We start from the raw sequence: 23,519 nt of genomic DNA, 5'->3' as shown, positions 1-23,519 counted from the left end.
TGGATTCACAATATAACATAAAAATAACCCCTCAGACCTTTTTTAGTTTTGTGTCAGGACATGGATGATCAGTTTATGGCTGGGCAAGAGGACGATTTGGAAATGTCCAGTTTGGAGCAATATGTTGCTAGTTAATTACCTAGTTTAGAAAAGCACTACTTGATTAATCCATTACTTATCTTCTTACACATTCTTCCACATTCTGTTCTATAAAATATCATTGTAAAGCCAGCTATAGTATTAGATGACAATGAGGAGAGAGGAAAAAACAGCAACAAATTCCAACAACTGAAATTTCAGTCCCTTTCCTGTATGTATGTCATTCATCACTGGGAGCCAAATAATAAAAATTGTTTGACTTGAGCCCTTTGTAGAGTACCATGTCAGTCAATCAATCAAGCAATCAAGCAATAAATAAATAGTGTAAGATGATACATTTAAAGAAATATATGTATATATATTTTTGTTTAAGGGTGAACCAATAATCCCTCATTATTATATTATTAATGTTCATGTACATAGTTGCAGTCAGTGTGTTATTTTTCTTATTGGTGATGCCTTTTTATGCGGCGTGTGAGAAAGAGTGAGACAGTTAGAGGTGTCAGAATAGGTAATGAAGGCTTCACAGGCTTGTGGCACATCTGTGCTGTCAAATGGATTTGTCACGTTTTTAACTTATTTTTCACACACCTTTAGTGAATGAAGTAGTCCCAGCTTTGCATGCACGAGTCTTTACATACAAATGTGCGTTTGGCTTATCGCTTGGTTTTCTTTTAAATATATGAACATTGAAAAATCTCACAGTGATGATTAGTTTCAGACTATTCTCCGGTGACACGCTTGGATATGGAGCTCGTTGATTGAGTATTAATGTGTTCTCTTTAATCTTGACAGAAATGTGGCCTGCTGCCGAGCTGTGATGTTAAAATGTACTATCATGATGCTGCGATCCCAGGAGGAGGTGAAAATACAACACAGTGTGACATTTTGTCTCTGCTGGAAAAGGAAAGTGAAACGAAAGAAGAAAGAACATTAAGTGTTTCAGTCTAGAAGGCTACAAAGCACAGTTCAGCCCTGATTAGCCCAGTTCAAGTGGGATTTCCATGATTTTCCATGGGGATCTGCTAATTTCATTTCTTACAGAGGCTCCTGGTGATTTTACATTGTTTGAAAAAATCAATAGTTCTGTATTAGTCTCTAAAAAAATGTAGTTGTTGTTTTAATGGGCTCCAGTGGAAGAAAGAAGAAGAAAATAATGCTAATCAGAAGAAAGTGGGCAATCCCTCAAGCTGATTAAATTAGCCACAGTAATAGCTACAGGAATTATAAAGAGGCAGTTTACTTTGATATTTGCATTTTTTCCTCTCTCAATTTGGTTATTTACCAATTTCCACTAACGAGCTGACCCTTATCAGACTACAGTTATTAACCAGAGATTGTAAAGCCTAGCATGAGACACATGAAGCCAATGATCACATCTATTTTCTTTCTTCTTTTTATAAACTGCCAATCAGCAGAACACATTCGGAAGTAATTGCAGGCTGTCCTCTTCTGCATCCATGAGCTCACAGATGCCTGTGATTGGTTAGTGTCTCTGAATGACGCTGAATGACGTGGGAAAGAATAACACTTCACCTCTTCGGCTAATCTTGCTCTCTTGGACTCCTGGCAACGGATAGCTATAACGTCATTGGGATATCAATATATCTATAGCCGTCCAGATTCAAGAGTTTTATCCAAGACGAGGCTTTTAATTACACCCTGAAAGGCTTCTTGAAGTTGCAGCCATAGAACAGTAAACGATCCTGGCTCCTTTAGTGTCAGCAGCCCTTTGCCGGTCCATTTTACTCTACTTTTGTGTTTATTTATAGTATTTTTGTTGTATGGCTGTTTCAAATCTACGGTTCTATTAAGAAGGTATGCAAGTAAATCCTCTATCCCTTTAAAAGCTAGCCATGATTCTTTTTTCTTTCTTTTGCCATAAATTTAGAAGTTCTATTCAGCTTGGTTTGTTTACCTCACAGTACATTTTCTTCTCAGAATCGTATCAGGCTGAGGCAGGCAGATCTACTTGTCTTGTCTCTAGCTGTTTTGCATACGGGAAAGCATCATTCAGGATTCATTTGAAGTCTCAGTCTCTGGAGGACTGGGTTCGTCAGGGTTTGCGAGCGGGAGTCCGTGTGTGTCTTTTTATTTTGGGGAGATGGTGCGGTTGGTGGCATAACTAGGTCATGCCTGGGAGCCCCGTCCCTCTATCTTCCCCAAAAGTGGCATAAGACAGCGGTGAAAAAGTGCTCAATTATTGATCAAACCCAAATGTGATTGGAAGTTATACTAGGGATAGTTTTCTCCTTTGTTTTTGCACAAAAGCAGAAACTACAGCCCTTAGATGAATGTTTTCCTTTCCTGCTTTTCGGAGACGTGGTGCCTGCCCATAATTTCATTATTGCAGCATATCATCACATGATCTTTAAAATGGAGGTTTAGAGTATTGCATTTGAAAAAAAAAAAAAAATACAGTCTCTCTGTTTGGGGTTCTTACTATGATATTTCCAAAACTGTATCTCGGAGCATGTGTGGGATTAGCTTGTGCTTTGAAGTGCACTGAAAATTTGCATTGCATTCCTCTGAACCTAGTGTTTGTCCTCCATATTTTTTTTTTTTTATGGCAGTGATCCTTCTCTCTTTTTATCAGACAGGCTTTTTCTTTTCGCCAGAAAGCTGCTTCCGTCTAATTCAAGTCACTGTTTGCTGTCTCCCTTTGTTTCACAGTGTTTTGTCGTTATTTTATCGCTCCTGTCCCTAGAAGAATAACAGAAATATAACTGAACCGCTGAAAGCTGGATATGAAGGGAACCTGAAAACAAGGCAGTATTTATATGGCATAGTTTGATTTCTATTCATGCTTTGGAGGTCACATTCTTCACCTGAATAGTACTTTCAGGAAATATGGCATATGATGGTTTATTTATCACCTGAGAAGATCCCTGTGAAAATGGCAGTTAATAAAATAACCCGACAGCTAGGAAGCAAACATTTGGGATTTGAAGAAAATAATGTACAAAAGTAAAAAAAATCTGGGAGTCCTAAAGAAAATGAGATGATTGTCAGTAATATGAAGAATTACTGAAACAAAATTCATAAATTTCCAGGAAACACAGGGGCAGTAGTGATAGGGAAAAGTCAACATGGGCATTTGGCAATCTATTTGAATCCACATTTATTCATCCAGATGGTTTTGCTTGTCGTCTAAAGGCGTATCACTCAAACTGTAATGCGAGCCCTGAAATCAGCTGTCTGTCCATGTGTTCTGAAGCACATCTCATTTTCTCTGTACTTCACTCTCCTTTTCTCAATCCCTTTACTTCACCTAACTCCTAACGCAAAAAATTCTGTCTCATCACATGATATACCTCTCAATTTCTCTCTCCTCCTCGTCCTCGGGAATGACTTCGTCCTTAAGGTCTCCTCTAGGTCCTTTAGTCTAGCGCATTACAGACCAGTTCTATTACTCAGTATGATGAAGGAAATGGCTCTATCCTCAGCTCAAGCTGCTTTCTGTCAGAACTGATGCTATAAATATGATTTCTGGATGTCATTTTCTATTTCCTGCAGAGGAGCAGCTATGCATATTTGCGTATATATGAGGAATGAATCGGATACATCACATGTAATGATTGAAGACTTTGCTTTCTTGCAGAGATTTAAAAATGTATTGAATCGGAAATCAGTCCTGTGCATTTTTTTTACTGTTTCCACTGCTTGGGTTCCGTTTTACTTCAGTAAATGTGCTGTGTGGTTACAGAAATTTGGCCTCTTTTCACCGTTTCTGTAGATCACAGAGGAGTGGGTGGATGGATGAAGGTCTACCAGGAGATGTATTTTGACTCAACTGAATCAAATCAACCATTTAGAATGCATAGAAGCTTTTCATTCACGCCGCAAGCCGAACACTTAAACATATTTGGTCACACGTATTGCTCAGCAGGTCAGTCATCTATATTCAGAAGGCAGCCTATATTAATCGATTCATTTAATTTCATTGAAGCAGTCAGCGCTAGTAATGAACACAGCCAAGTATCTGTTCTTAATACCAAATTGTCTGCTTTTACATCTCAGATCTCTTGTCAATAAGTTTATTTTGCAGCTGTAAACCATTATGTGTTTCAAAATTTTCATTTCATTGTCTGTACCGCTTATCCGATCTATCCTCGGGTCACGGGGAGCCTGTGGCGAATCTCAGGCGTCATCAGGCATCAAGGCAGGATACACCCTGGACGGAGTGGCATCCCATCGCAGGGCACACACACTACAGGCAATTTAGAGACTCCAGTCAGGCTAGAAGCATGTCTTTGGATTGTGGGAGGAAACCCACCAAGCACAGGGAGAACATGCAAACTCCACACACACACACAGTGAGCAGGAGCGAACTCGAACCCAGGAAACTGGAGGGGTGAGGCAAACATGCTAACCACTAAGCCACCGTGCCGCCGTGTTTCAAAATGCAGAATAACATACAAATCTATACATTTATGACCTTGTATAAGCTGCTGGATGTGAGAATTTCACCCTCTAAATAGAGAATTGTGGAATATTAGTTAATTACAATATCTCCATACCCTGTGCTAGAAGATTATGTGACATCTTACATCCCATAATATTATCCTGACTGCTCCCAGACAGTGAGATAAAAATAAACACACATGCTCCGAGACGGCATTAATATCTCTGAAATTAAACTGTCGGAGTGTGTTTGAGAAAGTAATTAACTGAGATTGGGTAGAATCCCTGAGTAGAGGTTGGGATCTAATAGACTTCACTTATTAGACATATACACGCTTGCCTGTCATGTTTTATTTAATTGTGTGTTATTTGTGTGGCAGTTCTATTCGTGTGTATACAACCTGATGACGAGAGGCGATGTGTCTGTTGATGGTTGATGATATACATGATGCAATTTCCTGTTTTGTCCACATCCCGCTGTTTTATTCAGCGATCACGTCTCCATACGTCATCGGCAACATCGTCTCTCAATGGTAATGTCTGCGCAGTGTGTGTGTTAGTGTGTGTGTGTGTCCACTCTTGTGTGTGTGTGCCTGTCCCACAGCCCACCGCGCTGCCTCTTCAGCAATCAATAGGCACCAACATCATTCCAGCGTCATCTCCATGGAAACCAGCTCTCTCGGCAGTTGCGATTGGCTCTGACTCAGAGCCTGCCTGCTTGTGATTGGTGAGCTGAATGCAGCCATCCCACCCCCATTCTCCCTCTTTATCATATAGATACACACAAACACGCACTGGCTTTTTCAGCCAGTGTTCAGCCGAGCTTTCTTCCTCTCATGATCCTCTTGGATATAATGTCCTCTCGGCGAGTGCGGATTAGGCAGCAGTGAGGCGGCAGAGGACTGCTCCGTCTTATCCTCCAAGTGGCATGATTGCAGAAGAGGAGGCAGAGAGTAAGAGAGAGAGAGGAGAAGAAGGAGGAGACGTAATGTACGGATGTACACCTAATATAGAGAAAGCATTTTTTTTTTAAATAGGCGTTCTGTATATTTGGACAGATTCTGTGACGCAGCAGGAACCCGCATCTAACAGGAACATATTTAGATGTCATGATGTTGCAGATAGTTCCAGTGCTGCATCCATAGGACTGAACCTTTTCACCAACACACACGTATCCTGACTTGGACTAAATTGTCTTAAAGCGCAGGAAGCAACGTGACATCACGTCAGTTTTCACGTGAGCACATTTCTGCACAGTCGACCCTGTAAGATTTACAGTTACGGTATAAGAGACGAGCTGTTAGACAAGCTGACGTGATGCAGTTCTTGCTGTTCTATGAATAAGCACCAGCTGGACCGCTTGCATACTGTGACTGTGCATTTTTGCTTTTCTACGTGAGTTAACTCGTCAGCTGAGCGTGTCAGCATCGCAGCATTGATCGTCGCAATCATCTCGGTCTCAGCTGTGAATGAAGCACCGACTCTGCCCTCCTGTTGCCTTGCTATTTAATGTGCTCTTTCTGTGGCAGTATTCACCCTCCTGCTTTATTCAGCGCACACTGAGAGGGAGCAATGCATGACCTGTGCACCACACCAGAATCCACTGAAGCCTTGCAGCACTTCTCCTCAATAACTGCCTCCAGTACGGGAGAACCTGAACCTCCGGCTGGACCAGAGCATCCAGTACAAGAGAAGCCGGAAAAGGAGGAGGGAACGTCGAACACTGTGAACATGGCAAACCTGGGCCAGGGTACCATAACCAACGGCATGCTCGGAAAACGTCACCATTCTCTATACGAGGATTTTAACAGCCACAAAGGGCAAGGGTTCAGAAAGGTAAGTCGAATGCTTGGAAATGAGTATTGAGCATCTGTAAGCATCAGTGCAACACCAGTATTAAAACAGTGGGGGCAGTCTGGCATAATGTGATTCAACACCAGTAACAGATTGAGTATTTATGTAGTTTTCCAGACAATTTTGTGTCATAAGTAAGAAATAATGCTTTGGAGGTTATGCAGTTCGAGGCAAATAATCACAGGAAGGTGTGATGCTGCCTGAATTTTCAAAGCACCTATTTTATTCCTCTTACACCATAGCAGTTACATTGCTTTTTAAGAATTTAAGCCTAACGCATTGTACATTTGATCCATTTATAAGTACATTTAAGGTCACCTGGAGCATCTGCGAGATGAATTTGTTCTTGTTACAGCAGCTATAAACCGCTATAAATAACACAAAAGAATGCAGCTTGGCATGTTACAGAGAAATACAAAGCAAATCCCTCCATCCTGATGGCTTTTCAGTGTCCGAACTATAACAAAACTTTGCTTCTGACTGTTACAAATTGCTGAAACTGGAGACTCCTTCCAAAAACAAACTGTTACTATAGAAACAATTATTTATTATTATTTACGTATTAAAATGGCCGCACCAATCTAAATCTTGCAGCCAAAAGTACCGTAGGAGAAAATGAACACTTTTGTTACGTCATGCTCAGTTACAGAATGTTAACGGCGTCCATATCTGTATTAAATGTCTCCATGGAAACCGTTACGCTGTCCTAGAATAGTTTGCTTGTAGTCCCTAACATTTTTTTTTTTGAGTTGGCATTGAAACGTGCCAGTTGTGGATGTTTTGTTTCTACTGGACAGAGAGGTTTTAATCATGTACACGTGCACATGTACTCTATTATGCGTTAAATATAACACAGCACTAACTCTCCCTGCGGTCTGTCTGTTATGCTTTGGAAGTTTTTGGCCCCTATTTTGTCCTTCACTGTGATGTTAAGACACACACACACACACACATACTCTAAACTAGTGCTGACCAGCCCGTCTGTCTCCCAGACGAGCCGAATGTGGGCCAGTTAGTGGTAGCAAAGGGGTAATGCATTTAGCAGGAGCTATATTCAGACACAGCAGATGACCTCAACCCATATTTTACTGCTTCAGAAAAAAAGGGACAGTGATGGATTCACATCATTCTGTGGCCTTCTGAATCAAATATGGCACCTCGGCGACTTCCTGTGACATATATACGAGCATGCTGGAGGTGATGAGATTCAGCACGATATACACACACACACACACACACCATAACATGTGCAACACACACCACTGACCTCAGCGCATTTTAAAGTGTTATGCTTTTCATATCTCGGCATGTTTCGAATCTCACTTTATTGCTTCGACACAAATCAACTGGAAGCCTGTATCATCATCAGCAAGTAGAAATTGCATCCTGATTGATTTTATGTTCTAGGATTTTGGAGAGTTCAATAGTAGATTCTAACCTGACATCATTTATCGCTGATTAGACGGCAAACGTACAAATTGGACGCTGGACTGCAACGTGCCTGGGATTCAGGTTTGTGGGTTGGAGGCTGAATAAAGAAGGAAGAGAGAAACAGAATGGACTTCCCCTGGCACTCGAACCCAACTTCATGACTTTATAATTTCTTCACGGTTTTGTATTGGCCGTCGCACACGAGTGCTCCTGTACTGCAGGTAGACCTGTTTAAAATTCATGAGTATTTCCATGACTGCAGGAAAAAAAAAGGCCATGTTCGACTTAACTCGCAAGTGGGAAGTCAGAACGCTGGATTAAGTCATTTTTTTTCTCACTGTGTTTGAGCTACAAAGTGTGGAGAGAAATTTCATGGACAATCCAGCAAGCTAACTCTGATGACCTCCTCAAAACTGTATAGTCATTGTTACAGATTAATATGTCTGCGTGTTAATTGAGTTAAAGCAAATATTTATATACCATATCACATTTAATAGTAAAACAAAAAAATGCATCTTTGAGACACAGACACAGTGGTCAGCATGCCTCACATCACTGGGGTTGAAGGTTCAATTCCTGCCTCCACTTTGTGTACATGGAGTTCTCCCTATGCTTTGGAGGTTTCCTCAGGGTTCCCTGGCTTCCTCCCCCACTCCAAAGACATGCACTGTAGACTGATTGGCAGCTCTGAATTGTCCGTCGTATGTGAATGAGTGTCATTGTCTCCTGTGATGGGTAGCTACCCTGTCCAGGGTGTCCCAAGCCTTGTGCTTAGAGTCTTCTGGGATAGACCTGAGGTTCTCTGTGACCCTGTGTAGGTTAAGCAATTCAGAAAATACATGAAGGGATGGAAATTCTACTTTGTTTACAGTTGATGCTCTGAGCAGCCATATTGGTTTGACATCAGTACTGAACAAGAGACCTTTCCGGCATTGTGAACAGGAATTTCCAAGGGGCATTTCTTTACTTTTTACTAGTTGGAGTTGGAAGTTTGAATGCTATAACCTACGACAATTGAGTCTTTTGTTCTAGGTTTACAAAGAGACGGTTAAAACATAAATAAGACACAGATGGTACAGAAGAGCACGGAATAAATCCTGGGTTAAAGTTGATATTTTTTCAGCATACTATTAAAATCTATGTGCGATGTTTAGATCGACTTAGCCGGGACACCTCATTTGTAACAACCAATCACAGGGTTTGTCATAAAGCATGATCATATGCAGGGTTCACCTAGCTACCCTGTGCTACTTATAATTCTTTATATTTTTTGTGGAATTCGCTTGAATGTAGTCAGCCAATTAAGTACGATGAGACCTTTAGGTTCCATTAAAGCTTCAACGCTGCATTAAGTACGCTGAGACCTTTATCCAATTGGTCATATAATAGAGAAGACTCTCTATGGTTTATTCTGCTCAAGAACACTGGCGCTCATTAAATAATTTGATCCAGCTACGTAAGTTGTTTATCAGGTTATTTATTTCACCCACGTTGTCTTGTTGACGTAAATATAACTAGCTTGGGCATTGGTCCGTTGGTCGGTTTACTTAAAATTCCGCTTTGGGGTTAATCAGTAATAGATGTTGTTTGGGAATATGGTGAAGAAACAAGCTCTTAATGCGCGGTAATGGCTTAACCCTTTCTGTAACTAAAAAGAGATCAGTGTTAGTTCGAGCATATTAAGGCAAGGAAAGAGAAGATGTAAATGATGCATTAGAGATTATCATATAGAGTGATGGTCTCAGCAGGAGAATGGTGTGTGTGTGCGTGTGCTTGTGTGTATGCATACCCTCTAAGGAGTAATAAGGAATAATGAGTTTTCATGAAAGTAGAAGCAAAGCACATCCTAATACTGCTGGCATGTGTGTGGTTTTATGTGTTTGTGGGGGGTTGAGCTGTGGCGCTGGTGGTGTTATTTTTATGGTTGTGGGAGCAGTAATGGGTAGGGCGGCACCAAGCCCCTTTTTTTTTTTTTTTGGATACAATAGGGTATTGTTTCCAGAGCCTGAATATTACAACCAATCCAATGGTGATGGTAAATTATTTATTTATTTTTTTAATAAACACGAATAACATTTAAAGAAGGTGGTATTGTTAGGGTGCCAATATTTTTCTGGCTAATAATGAAATTGTGGTCTGAATGAAAGTCATGATACTGAACCGGTATGGTGCCGATGCTTACTATGAGGTCGGTAGAGTTACTATTGACGTGTTTAAGTGAATGTTTTCGGAAGGAAAACTTCTGCCTGAATCACATTATTGAGAAATATTTAATAATAATGTGATGGGTGGTGCTGTATTTTGGTTATGTCTGCCTGGCTGGCTCTCTGACACCACATCGAGGCATTGCTAGCTCAGGTACAATGGCATTCAGTGGAGAAATAAAATCAATAATCTCAAACAAAAGGCATAGCAGTCAGGTTTTCGGAGCAAGATCTTCTTTTCTCATTCACCGTTTTCCAGAAATTTTCAATGTCATATTCAGACACTCTGAGATGATAGGCAGTATGCTGGTGATGGTGATATTAGCATGAAAGTTGAATCTGTTTGAGTCTCTATATTGACTTAAAACAGGCATAAATCTCATCGACGCTACCGTCAGCATGTTATCGAATGGCATTGTGGGTAATTTAGGAAATTGAAAGACGCTGAACTAAAAAAGTCCACTCAGTTTCGTTGAGAAACCTTGTACGCCAGTGAAGGTCTCATCAATTATAGAACGATTCATTGTGGATTTTTTAAAATAAAAGTTAATGCTAGAAACACCTTTTGAAGTCTTACACATATACACTGTATTGGTAAAAGTTTTGGGACACCCCTCGAAATTATAGAATTCAGGTTTTTCAGGGGTTGGGCTTGGCTTCTTAGTTCCAGTGAAAGGAAATCTTAGTGCTTCAGCGTACCAAGACATTTTGGACAATTTCACGCTCCCAACATTGTGGGAACAGTTTGGGGATGACCCCTTTCTGTTCCAACATGACTGCGCACCAGTGCACAAATCAAGGTCCATAAAGACATGGATGAGGGAGTTTGCTGTGGAGGAAATTGACTGGCCTCATACCCATAGAACACTTTTGGGATGAATTAGAGCGGAGACTGGGATCCAGGCCTTCTCGTCCAATATCAGTACCTGACCTCACAAATTTGCTTTTAGAAAATTCCCATAAACTCCTGTTGAAACCCTTCTTAGAAGAGTTAAGGCTGCAAAGGGGGAACTGACTCCATATTAAATTCATGTGAATGCAAAGGCAGATGTCCCAAAACTTTTGGCAACACTGTGTTTCTTACAGCACAGTGAAATTCTTTCTTTGAATATCCCAGCTTCGGAAGCTGGGGTCAGAGCACAGGATAAGTCTACTAATGCATTGTTAATAATATTTGTATTCTTGCCAAATATGGTTATTGATTATTGTAGACACATAAATAAAAGAAAACGTTCCACCCTAGTCCTTGCCTCTATGTGCATTATTTTAACGATGTTGTCTTGTGGCTCCATATTGATGGAAGCATGCCCAATGTAGAGAAGACTTTTCATCAACTAAAACTCTGCAGTGCTAACTTTCTGCCAAAATTATACTTAAAATAATGAAACCCCCAAAGATAGAAGACCTAAAACTACTCCTGCGTCAACGCCGTAGCTCAATTCGCTGTTGCTTTGCAGTTTGCGTAACAAATAGGTGATATTTGTGGAGTGAAATGGAAATAGTGTGTGTTACGGTGAAAAGGGAATTAGTGTAAGTTAACCGAAAGGCTCTGAAGTTTGTTTACATCTCAAGCTCTTTCCCTGATGCTCAGGAACCCTAATGTGCGTCTTTGTTTCAGATTCTGTGGCTACATGATGCAATTCTCTCTGGACTCCTTCTGTTCTTCTGTCTTTTATCTTCTCTTTCTAGTTTTTTTCCTCTTTTCTTCAGCTTGAAAACTTTCCTCTCAGCACTCCTTCTTTATTATGTTGGCTCTTCTCAGACTGTGAGGAAATTATACTTTTATGAGCCGGTGATATTATTCCCTGCGCTCATCTAGGTTATTAAATGCTGAAGCTACTATATTGGCTTTACTGTCTATACTATACTCAATTGAACCCTATTGTATGAACCTGTTATAGCTAGCCCTCACTCTCAGATAGCAGAGTTCCCGTTTTTTAAATCCTGTCTATGGAGCACTTCGATATTTGTGTATGAATCATGCCAAAACAGATGCCTTTCATTTTAACAGATGGAAATATTAGGAGGAAAAAGGGATATAAAGGGCAAAGACATAAATATTGAGATGCAGATACACAAGTTTGTTTGAAACATTTAAGATTGAAGAAATACAGAATATACTCCATTTCTACTAATGATAAAAGGCCCTATTTTCTGCCCGATCAGTATTGAGTGGGCGTGTCAGATCTCATCTGACTGACACTTGACTGACAGTCTTCTCTCCACAGCTTCAAGAGTGGGGTGGTTGGTAGCTCTGGATCTTTGACTGGAGGTTTGGGGTTCAAGCTCCCGCACTGCCAAGCGGCCACCAGTGGCCTTCTCCGGGGTGCGGCATCATGGCTGACCCTGCGCTCTGACCCCAACCCCCAAGGATGGGATATACGAAGAAAGAATTTCGCTAAGTAATAATGTATATGTGACAAAGAAAGACATCTTAACTTTAAATTCAAATAACCTTTTTTATATACAAGTCATGGACATAGGTGTGTTGATGCATATCGTGTAAATTTCTTATGATATAAGCTAATGTTATCCTTTCATTTAACTAATCTACCACCTCATTGCCTCATTATAAGCTATTTATCACAGATCATGAATTTTTGTTACTGATGCTTGGCGAGATCCAGCGAGAAACTTTTAGGGGCGTGATTATCTCAATTCTTTTAAATTCTTTTCATTATGTAGAACTAGTCATGCTACTACTTAAATAGATTTGTTTGGGTCAAGCTCAGATGCAAGGCCAAGTTAGCAGGAAAGAAATCATTTTGTGATCAAACAAACACACGCTGGAGGAGGCATAAGGACACTTCATGAACCACACACACACTTACACATATACACACACACATATACACTGCATCTGTCATGAGACCAACTGGCTGTGTTATCAAGGTGACCCAAAAGTTCAGTAATTCATACTATAATGTACCTGAGGACCCAGTGTCCTCATTATCTACTAAAACAGGACAAATTTTTTGCCTTAAGAATTGACATTTTGCAAGCCATTTGCATTGGCATACAAAGCATTTTTGGCACACAAAGGATCCGAACCGAACGTTAAGTTGTGTGTACATCCAGGAGCCATTCAAAACTTGTTTTCGTCAATGGAAAGCCAAGCGAAGCAAGTTTACGAATTTTACAAATTTACTTTCAGTCAGCGAAACCTGTTTCGAACCCACGATACCAACGTTGCCTTCGGCATGCGCTCAAAAGCTACGTGATTTTTTTGTGCGTTTTTTTGTTGACAGATTGGTGGTCTCAGTGGTCTGTTGTATTTTTTGTCCAAGCTTGGTGACATGACTTCCTGTGAGGACCCTTGGAAATTGATAATATTTGTAATATTTTTGGGTGGCTGGAACAGAAATCTGCATTTACAGTACACTACCAGTCAAAAGTTTGGACACATCTTCTAATTCCATGGTCTTTTCTGATGTTTATTTCTTTCTACATTGTAAAACAATGCTGAAGGCGGCCGAAATCCACAATAATGTCCTTTGAACAGTTGATATTGAGATATGTCTGCTACTGATGCTCTGTAAAGCCTTCATAACGGCTCTAATCTGAGGTGCTGTTAATTGGTGATTTCTGAGGCTGGTAACACTAAATGAACTTCTCCTCTGCAGCAGAGGTAAGTTTTGGTCTTGCTTTACTGGGATGGTCTTCATGTGAGCCAGTTTCATCATGGTGCTTGATGGGTTTTGCAAATGCACTTGACAATACTGTTCTTGCAAGAACTATTCCAGAACACCTGACCTTCGTGTCTTAAAATAACAACTGACTGTTTTTTGTTGTCGTTACATATGGATTACTTAACTCCATGTGTGTTATTTCATAGTTTTGAAATCTCCAGTATTGTTCTGGAATGTAGAAAATAAATCCCTAAACAAAAAACATTGAATTAAAAGATGTGTCCAAACTTTTGCCTGGTAGTGTACATTATTTCTCATGGGTAAAATCGTATCGCAATACACATTTTCGCCTTAAGAACTCGCCTCCAGAACGAATAAAATTCGTTCCACTGTACTTGGGTAACACTGCTGTTAGAACATTTCTCATAGATGTTACTCAGTGATGGTGTAATGATCTCTCTCTCACAGATGTCTTCTAATCTCATCTCAGTGTGCACTTTTAGTTAATAATCCGTGAATTCCTCGGGTGTCTCCTATTTTTTCTTATGTTAATGAAAAAGCTCTATTAGGTTTTAACTAAGCATATTCTGTCTGAAGAAATCTGCTCTCTCTCTCTCTCTCTCTCTCTCTCTTTTTCTTTAAGATTTAAGGAGCTTCTGGGATTAGTCTTGGATAATCCACATCTGTTTCATGGGTCAGGGATGAGAAGGAAAAAGGGATAACTGCATAAAAAAATGGATAATTGTGCTGATGATAGTACTGATGCGCTGATCTAGTTCCCATTTGCCTCATTTACACTACTGAGCAGTTGAGGGTTCGGGGTCTTGCTCATGGCCCAGTAGTGGCAGCTCGGTAATCCTGGGATTTGAACTCGCAACCTTCAGGCTGTTAGACTGTTGAAAGCTGACACGGTGAGCCGAGTCACAATGGCGGTTTTTGTCCATAAGCAGGATTTATGGTGTTGTATGATCAAACACTCTCTGGAGTCCTGGTGTGTGTGTGTGGGAGGGTTTTGGATTGTGTAGGTCTCTCAGGTTTGGCAGGAGAACAGAAGACTGATGGAAACGGCAGCACCGTGTAACTCGCTGCACTCTTCACGCCTGTGTTCCACTTCACACCGACAAACCCGGTTCAATTTTTCTAAAATGATGATTAAGTGTTGTGACCTTTAATTGAAGTGTTTGTTTTTTTTACTGTTTTTTCTTCCGACGAGACACAGTGATCGAGTGTCTGCATTTTAGTTTGGGCGTTGCCTGGAAAAGTGAAACAGCATTTATTTATTTATTTATTTATTTATTTTTATTTTTTTAAATAACTATTTTTTTCTCAGGCACAGACCAATATGATCTTTTATCCCTGATGTAATATATTTTACTAATACTGAATTCTCAATTCTGACATCCTGTCCATCTGATTCATTCCTGTACTGCAGTTTATACTTCTGTATTTTCTCTAATCTAAGCCTTGAAAAATAAAAAATAAAAATATTCAAAAGAATTAATAGTTATTATTTAAAAGGAAAATAACACCTTCCTGTAAATGCCACACCTATTCTTTGTATTTTATTCCTTACTTACTTTTTCTCTGAATTTTTAACCTCAGTTCATGATATACTGTATATAAACTGAGAAATGGTCAGTCTGGTTGGTCAGACAGTCTCTTGGTTTCATCAATGTTCCAGATTCACAGGAAGAAGAGAAGAAGTGGAGCAAAGCCTTTTAGACTGCTTTCATCCAGATGTGTGTGTGTGTGTGTGTGCCTTCTGTTTCTCAACACCTTATTCTGCCATCGCTGCATAGCCTGTCTGTTAAAATTGGCAATCAAAGACACACACACACGCTTGTTACCTCAATACACACATCTCTGTTCCTCTGATCGTCTTTGCCCTAACCCTTGTCAGGATCTGACATCAGCAGTGTAAAAAAGAAAAGATCTCCTTGTGACTAAAACGGCAGGATTCTGCTCAGGGAGCTTTTGAAAAACAAGAGCAAAGAAATCCGCCGAAAGAAATATAGTCCTTCAAAGGGGTTAGTGGCACACCTTTCATACACGCACACTCGCTTTTAATTATCTCCGTGTTTCTGAGCTATAAACCTTTTTTTTTTATTATCATTATTAATAGAAATAGAGGCGCAAGGCTTGTAGAGTGTCATTTTATTTATTTATGAGCCACATCAGAATTCACATCAGAATATTATATTAAGGAAGTGTGGCAAGCGTAGCAGCGCGGCGGTCGTGTTTGTCTTGCGCACATACACATTATCATATTGCATGTTTATTACAGAGACGATTCAGACAGGTTCATGATGTTTGTGTAAAAAATGCAACAGAAAATAGCTGATTGGATTGTGCAGAGATAAAAGGCACTTGAATGGGGGGGAAAGAAATGCCAGCAAGTGAATAAAATGTCAATTCTTGTTAACATTCTTGTGTGTGTTTGTGTGTGTATTGATGTAGGCTGGAAATAGGGCTTCTCCGATCCTTATCTCCCACCTACACACACACACACACACACAGAGGCCTCCTCTCAGGATGTCAAGCCTGCTATCAGATCAGTCCGCCCCTCTCTGTGCGTTGGAGGAGGAAAGACTTTCTGTTTTCTCGCCTTGTTGTTACTTGTGAGCTTTTGTTTGTTTTATTTTATTTTTTTTTATCTCTTACTATTAAAACTTAAGGATAAATGTTTGAAGAGTTAAAGTCATGAATGAAGTTCTGGTGCTACTGTTTGAATTATACTTTGCAGGAGACTTTACTGGAGGCGAGTTCTTAAGGCAAAAATGTGTATTGCGAAACGAATAAGCAATAATGTAAATGCAGATAATCCGTTCCAGCCGCCCAAAAATATTACCAATACGAAGCGTATGTAAACTGTATGGCTGCTTACAAAGAACAGACCCAAGCCATGCATTCCATGTCAAGGGTCCTCACAGGAAGTCGTGCCACTAAGCTTGGGCTAAAAAATAGAACAGACCGCTAATCTGTCAACAAAAAAAACGTGAAAGAAATTTACGTAGCTTTTGAAAGCATGCCGAAGGAAACGTTAGCATCGTGGGCTGACTAAGAAACAGCGTTCGCTGACTGAAAAAAAATGCGTAAAATTCGTAAACTCGCTTCGGTGGGCTTTGCTTGGCTTCGACGCAAACAAGTTTTAACGACTCCTGGACGTATACGCAACTTAGCCGCCGTTCGGTTTGGTTCGATCTCATGGCAAAAATGCTTTGTATGCAAATTTCTTGCTAAATTTCAATTCTCAAGGTGAAAGTTCATAAGGGAGGGCATATATATGCCGAAGTTCCACTGTACTTAGTTTTATTCCCTTTCATGTACCAAATGTTTATGATTGATCCTTCAAACTTTCGTAAGAATAAAAAAAAAACCCTCCAGAATGCTGCTTTTCTTGTATAATTTAGTTAGAAAGTTAGTTGTTTAATAGACAGAATTATTTTTCAGTTCTTAGGTTAGCATGCTTCCGATGAATCTCTTTTATATGAACTACATCAGTGTAGGCAGCAAGGTCTCACCAGATATTTAGTAACTGCGTGGGTACATGCTGTTGTAGTTGCACACCTTTCGCTCTCTGCTGTGCAGTTTTAGGTTGGGCGTCTTGCATGATTGCTTTTTAATGTTGTTTCTGAGCATAAAATAATGCAACCCCCTTCTCAAGCCTGACACCCACATGCATGCACACAAGCAATCTTGTACTGCAGAAATTGAGAGTCGGCTTAGTGACATGTTGCAATTCCTGAAAAAAAATGGCCTGTCTTTTTCTGTCCCTTAGCCATTACTCACACACACACACACACTCACACACAGATTCATTTAAACTTTCCTTAGTGTCTACTAGGTCTAATGTTTCATCCAGCTCGTGGAAATCCTTGAATTTTTGAGGTACAGAGGTTTGAAGACCTTGATGTTCTCTCATTCTTCATACTATTTTGCATCAATAAAATGTACATTTTTAAAAACAATGCATGTATTTTGCTACAGGCAGCTCATTTTCAGAAAGTGAACACATAATGATGCCCTTTCTTGGGGCAAACGATGTTGCTTTATCTTTTAAAGTTTTACATATTTCCTTTAAGTTTCACATATATTACAAATTGTACTAATACACTCAACAGACTGTCCAATTTCGATGAGCATGTGCTACAGATTTCCGTTCTTTGCGGACAGAAGTGAAACCCATTGTTTTCTGCTATTGTTTTGGCTCATCTGCTCATCATGGTTGTAAATTGTGTTTATTTGATTCAGCCTTCCTGTCTGTAGTAGACTTCCTGTCAGCTTCAACCAATCAGCCATTCTCCTCTGACCTCTCTCTCATGGCTTTTTTGACTGCAGACTGCAACCATCCTGCACAAACTCTAGAGACAGTTATGCATGAAAATCTCAGGAGATCAGCAGTTTCGGAAATACTCAAACCGGCCTATCTGGCACCATCATGCAAGCATTCTCCATTCTGAAGATTATTGTAACAACATTATCAACATTGACTGAAGCTCTGCACCTGTATCTCCATGATCTTATACATTGTAATGCTTCTACATGACTGGCTGACTGGATATTTCCATAAATGTGCAGGTGTTCCTAATAAACTGGCCAGTGTGTGTATATTCGCCCCCAGAATTTTTCCCATTTTAGACAAAAACAGAAATCACTCCACAGATACACTGAATATGGAAATTCTTGCAACACCGTCGACCTTCATAGAGGTGATGGTGTGTGTGTGTGTGTGTGTGTGTGTGTGTGCATACTCAACTTTAAAGCATCTCACCGGACACACTGCAGATTTATGAATTATTGATCAGAAAAGAAGAGGAAGCGCTCTCTCCTCCCACAGCGTGTCTTGTCTTCTTTCAGCTGGGCAGACAAAACACAGAGAGAGACAGACAAAAACATGTCTTAATAAAACATCTGTAACAATAACAGTCCAGCAGCAGGTCACAGCTGGAGAAGAAGCCGAGTTCTGAGCTCAGCTTAGAAATTCTAAAAAACTATAACCATATTTGAACTATTTGTGTCTTAGGCAGATTTATTTATGTTATTTGCCTCACCCTGGACTGCTTTAGGGGTCATGGTGCAGCAGGTACTGTGCTGTTGCTGCTTCATAGATCTCTGAACTTGAGTTACTGCCTCTGAGGCGTTTTTATGTTTCCTCCTGGTTCTCCTGTTTTGCCTGATCTACTAAAACACATCAGTAGAAGACATTATTTGGCACATATACAGTACACAAGGTACAGTGACATTACTTTCATTGCATATCCCAGCTTAAATAGCTGGGGTCTGAGTAAGGTGAGCTATCATACAACACCCTTGAAGCACAGAGGCTTAAGAGCCTTGTTCATAGGCCGAAACAATGCCACCACCCCCCCAACCTTCTGATCAGTAACCCAGAGCTTTAACCACTGAGCCACCAACAACATCAGTAGACTTATTGTCTACACTGAATTGCCGCTAACTGTGTATTTCAATGCAGCCAACCCGACTTGTTCTCACACACCACCTAACTGCTGCGTTCCCTCTACTGGCTTCCTGTAGCTGCATGCATCAGGTTCAAAACAGTGATGCTTGCCTCCAAAGCCAAGAATGGATAAGTACCATCTTACCTCAAAGCTTTTATTACTCCTCACACTGCACCACGCTCCCTCAGACCTACTAGCACTGCTCGACTGGTCCCACCGTCTCTCAGGGTACGAGGTAGACATACATCTAGACTCTTTTCTGTTCTGCCACCTAGGCGGTGGAATGAACTTCCCCTAAATGTCCGAACAGCTGAGTCACTGGATGAGTCTTCAAACGACGGATGAAGACCTATGTCTTTCTGAAAAACTAGCTTTTCCCTGTTTGTTTTATGTATTGTTGTATGAACAACAGCAACAAAAAATCCCAACACAGTTTTGAGGCTGATGGTATCCTAAGTCTGAGACCTATTGAACCAGTGTTAATGTATTCAATGATAGAGACTCCAAAGCACTTTTGTACGTCTGGATAAGAGCATCTGCCAAATGCCAGAAACGTAAATGTTAATGGGTCTGAGTGTGTGTGGCGTCAAAAATGTATTCCTGTCTCCACATTCAGTGTTCCTGGAATTGACCTAATAACCAGGACCTGGATCATAGATGATCGCTTGGGATGTCCACATGGGCTGTATATGTAACTGTGTGTACAGTTTGGACATAGAGAACATCACGACTCTCACCAGAACCTGTTCTTTCATCATCCTTAAATTTTAAAGCACTCTTCTGGCAAGAAAAGGTTTTACTGAGAAATCACTGTGCCAAATGCAAAGAATTTCACAAAGCTCTAGTAAAGCTGTAGTTCTCCCGGGTCTGACATGCTGCATTCAGAACAGTGTGGGCTGCTGGGATCTGAGTCAACCAAGCGATTTGTCTTCTTATTCTCACAGCTAATGTATTCTTTGTTTGCTTACTCTTTGTCTCTCGCTTTCTTTTTTTCTCGCTCTGCCTCTCTCTCATTTGGCTCATTAGAGGTTCGTTTAACCGTTCATCGTTCTCATAATGCGACAGTGTTCAGAAGGGTGGAGACACACACACACACACAGAGGCTCACAAAACCTCGGAGGACCTTTTGACATTTGGATGGCATTTTATTCAACTCTGGCATGTCCCACACACACACACACACACACACACATAAGATAAGATCAGTTTTGATTTTCTTTTAGAATACCACACTTGCCTTGTAAATTGAATCATTACAAATCTTTATTTATTTATTTATTTATTTATTTATTTTTATTTATGACATTGTGTTATATTTTTCTCCATCATGAAAGATTCTTATATTAGCATATTACCTTAAGGCTTTCATAGTTCGCATGCTATTCTGGCTTTCATAATATTTATTTATTTCAAAAAAGAAAAAGATGATATTTGAGTATATACATTTTCATGCTCTACTTTTAGCCGCCTGAGGCACAGCTATCAAAACGCATTTCCTCGTCGTCCGTAGTAAATTACTAAGTGCCATGAATAAATAAATGCAACTGATACTAAACTTTGAGTTACATTTTGAATTATTGCTGCTCCGAATGTTTGTATAGACACATGAGATTGTAAGGATTCATTGTGATCAACACATTATGTGAATAAGTAAGAATAGTGATTACACCACATGCCTTATAAAATTTAAGATGGAGAATAATGACTGTATATAGCTGCTGTAATGTAAGTGATAACAGGACTTGATGTGTTTCAAGGGCGATCCATAACATCAGATGTAACTTCCAAGAGCGTTTCATATCATTCATAAGTTAAGAAATTGTATTTGTTCGCAGATTGTTGTGTTACATGAGGAGTAAAACACCTCAGGGCATGTTGATTATGATTTGATGATGCTTCCCAATACCTTGTCATTGTCAAGACACATGTTGTTCTTTACTTCAGAGATGAATCAACTGTTATGTGCTTAATATGAAGAATTGACATTTATTAATAATTAAAATTAATAAATTTTAATATAAAATTAATTGATTTTATGCAATTAAATGTAACAGTATTTTAGGTCAGTATGAGATCATATACTCTTTAACATTAAATGCATTAAGGCTAAATTGTTTAAATAATTAAAATAATTTTTTAAAGGAATTTAAGAGTCTGAACTACGTTTTCCTTTCAGCAGAAATGTAACAATGTTACTGTTCATAAATAAAATTCTTATTAAGATGATTAGAGCTTCAGTACAGTCAGTTCAAGAGAGAATCACAGTTCTATCCCTCAGTCCTGAGTCCTCAGGTGTGGCTGGAAATGAATTAATTACCCCTAATTAATAATCACTAATCATGATAAGCAGCAGCACTATGCATGATGAGTAGGCTGTGTTGGGTTGTGGCCATATACTTGAGAAATGAAGAACTGGGAAATGTGAAGGCAGAGCCAAGAATGTTGATGGATACTGAGTCGAGACATGATTTATGTCCCTGTGGGTTACAGATGATATTTAATAGCCAACTATGTATCCTTTATGAAGGTATCAATTAAACACTGGAATAAATCATCCCCATCCGTAACTAATGGCACTAGGAGCAGGCGATATGACAAAATATATAACAATAATTGAACTTTTTTGATATATATGTATGTAGTGATGAATATACTGTGGAACCTCATTTACGAATTTTTGCTTTAAGAATTGAAATTTTGCAAGCATACGAAACATTTTCGGCAAACTTCTTTGCGTCAGTGGAAAGCCAAGAGAAGCCAAATGAAGTGAGTTTATGAATTTTACAAATTTTTATTCAGTCAGAGAAACCTGTTTCGAAAGAGTCAACCCACGATACCAACGTTGCCTTCGGCATGCTTTCAAATGCTAGGTGATTTTTCACATGTTTTTTGTTGACAGATTGGTGGTCTGTTCTATTTTTTAGCCCAAGCTTGGTGGCACGACTTCCTGTGACGACCATTTACATGGAATGCTTGGCTTGGGTCAGTTCTTTGTAAGCAGCCATACAGTTTACATACGCTTCGTATTGGTCATATTGGTCATATTTTTGGGCGGCTGGAACGGATTATCTTCATTTACATTATATCTTATAGGAAAAATTTGTTTCACAATACCAATTTTCGCCTCCAGAACAAATTAAATTAGTATGCCGAGGTTCCACTGTATGTAATTAATACGTTAATAATTATAATCAACTCAAATCAATTGTTTCCCATTAGCATTAGCAAAAAAAATACTGTTACAAAAAAACCCATCAATATCTCGGAAAGGTAACCAATTATAACGGTGTCAGTATTGTATTTGTATTTGCCCAGCCATTGTGATCATCAGTTATTCGTCATTAGACAAAATAAATATAAGAACACCCCTCATCCCATTCCCTCATCAACTGCTCATTAGGAAATCTGAGCAGCTCCGGAGTATCCTGTTGGGAAATCACAACCTGTGTAGACCACCTGTGCTCATGAAGGGAAAATAACCACCGGATCTGAATACAAGCCCAAATCCTGAACTCTTACGAGCCCAGACACAGGGAATTTCTGACATGAATCCACTTCAGCTCTAAACAAGGTTACGAGCTTGTGCAGATGTAAATTTGTTAGTCTTTTATGAGGCAAGTGTGAAAAATGACAGCCGTCCTGCTGGAGGCCGGTCTCTGACAGTGATGGACGACAAAATGTGCAGACTCGCACAAGCGCCATGAGGGAGTGTGTAAGCGAGTCGAGGTCACCTCGGTCTCGCCGTGTTGATGAGCTCTGGGTGGCGGCAGCCCCAGTATGCTGAGCTCGTATATTTATTTATTTAATAAACTTTATTGCAGTAAATGTGTGGCATGTACTGAGAGCTGAATGAGGTTGGGACTGTGTCTTGGGGGGATAATGTCTGGATGTCATGGGTGGTTTGGCCTAAATGTGTCAATCATTATATTCTGATTGCATCATCCGTCCTACTCCATTTGAATTTTTATTGTTTAAAGGTGCAATCATCGAGGTCCTTTCTTGCTAATATATGACTAATAAAATGATGTGGCTGAGAAATCCTATTAGAAAAATTGTGGTCTAGGGCAGACTGTATCAATGAAGGTCTTTTTATAGATCCTCTCAATTTTCCCCTTCACTCCATCCATCCTGAATAGTTTAGAAAGGTAAACATGCTAGAATCTAGTAAGCATCCAGCACAATCAGGTAAATGAAAAATGAAATGGACATGAAATTAGCGACAACGTTCCTGGGCAGGTATGAAAATGCAGATTCTATAAAACATTGGTCAGTTTACATAGCAATACAAATAAGCAGGCACTAGAAATGTAGGTAATGAAAGTCACTCTCGTGCAGCTAACAATGCTAACTAACTCACCCTGACAGTAATGGTCAGCTGAAAACCCCGAGAAAGTTCATTACAAAAACAAAACAGTTCTTTTGGCAATTCGTAGCAGTAG

At 39.8% G+C, this 23,519-nt stretch overlaps 1 protein-coding gene across 14 annotated transcripts in view; it reads left to right on the top strand.

Annotated features, from left to right (window-relative positions):
* Positions 1-23,519, top strand: part of LOC131348355 (RIMS-binding protein 2) — a 91,356-nt gene that overhangs the window by 2,967 nt on the left and 64,870 nt on the right. For 12 of the 14 annotated variants that reach the window (XM_058383189.1, XM_058383195.1, XM_058383203.1 and 9 more), the window contains exon 1: positions 5,578-6,339. The exons of the other annotated variants lie outside the window; for them this stretch is intronic. In XM_058383189.1, the coding sequence (XP_058239172.1) occupies positions 6,076-6,339 (264 nt within the window). In that variant the 5' untranslated portion in view covers positions 5,578-6,075. Of the gene's footprint in view, positions 1-5,577; positions 6,340-23,519 lie in introns of those variants that run through there. 14 annotated transcript variants of the gene reach the window in all.

The sequence above is a fragment of the Hemibagrus wyckioides genome, linkage group LG28 (genome assembly GCF_019097595.1).
Source record: "Hemibagrus wyckioides isolate EC202008001 linkage group LG28, SWU_Hwy_1.0, whole genome shotgun sequence".
Taxonomy (NCBI): domain Eukaryota; kingdom Metazoa; phylum Chordata; class Actinopteri; order Siluriformes; family Bagridae; genus Hemibagrus; species Hemibagrus wyckioides.
Note: the sequence above shows the minus strand (reverse complement) of the source record. Positions and strands in the feature narration are given on the sequence as shown.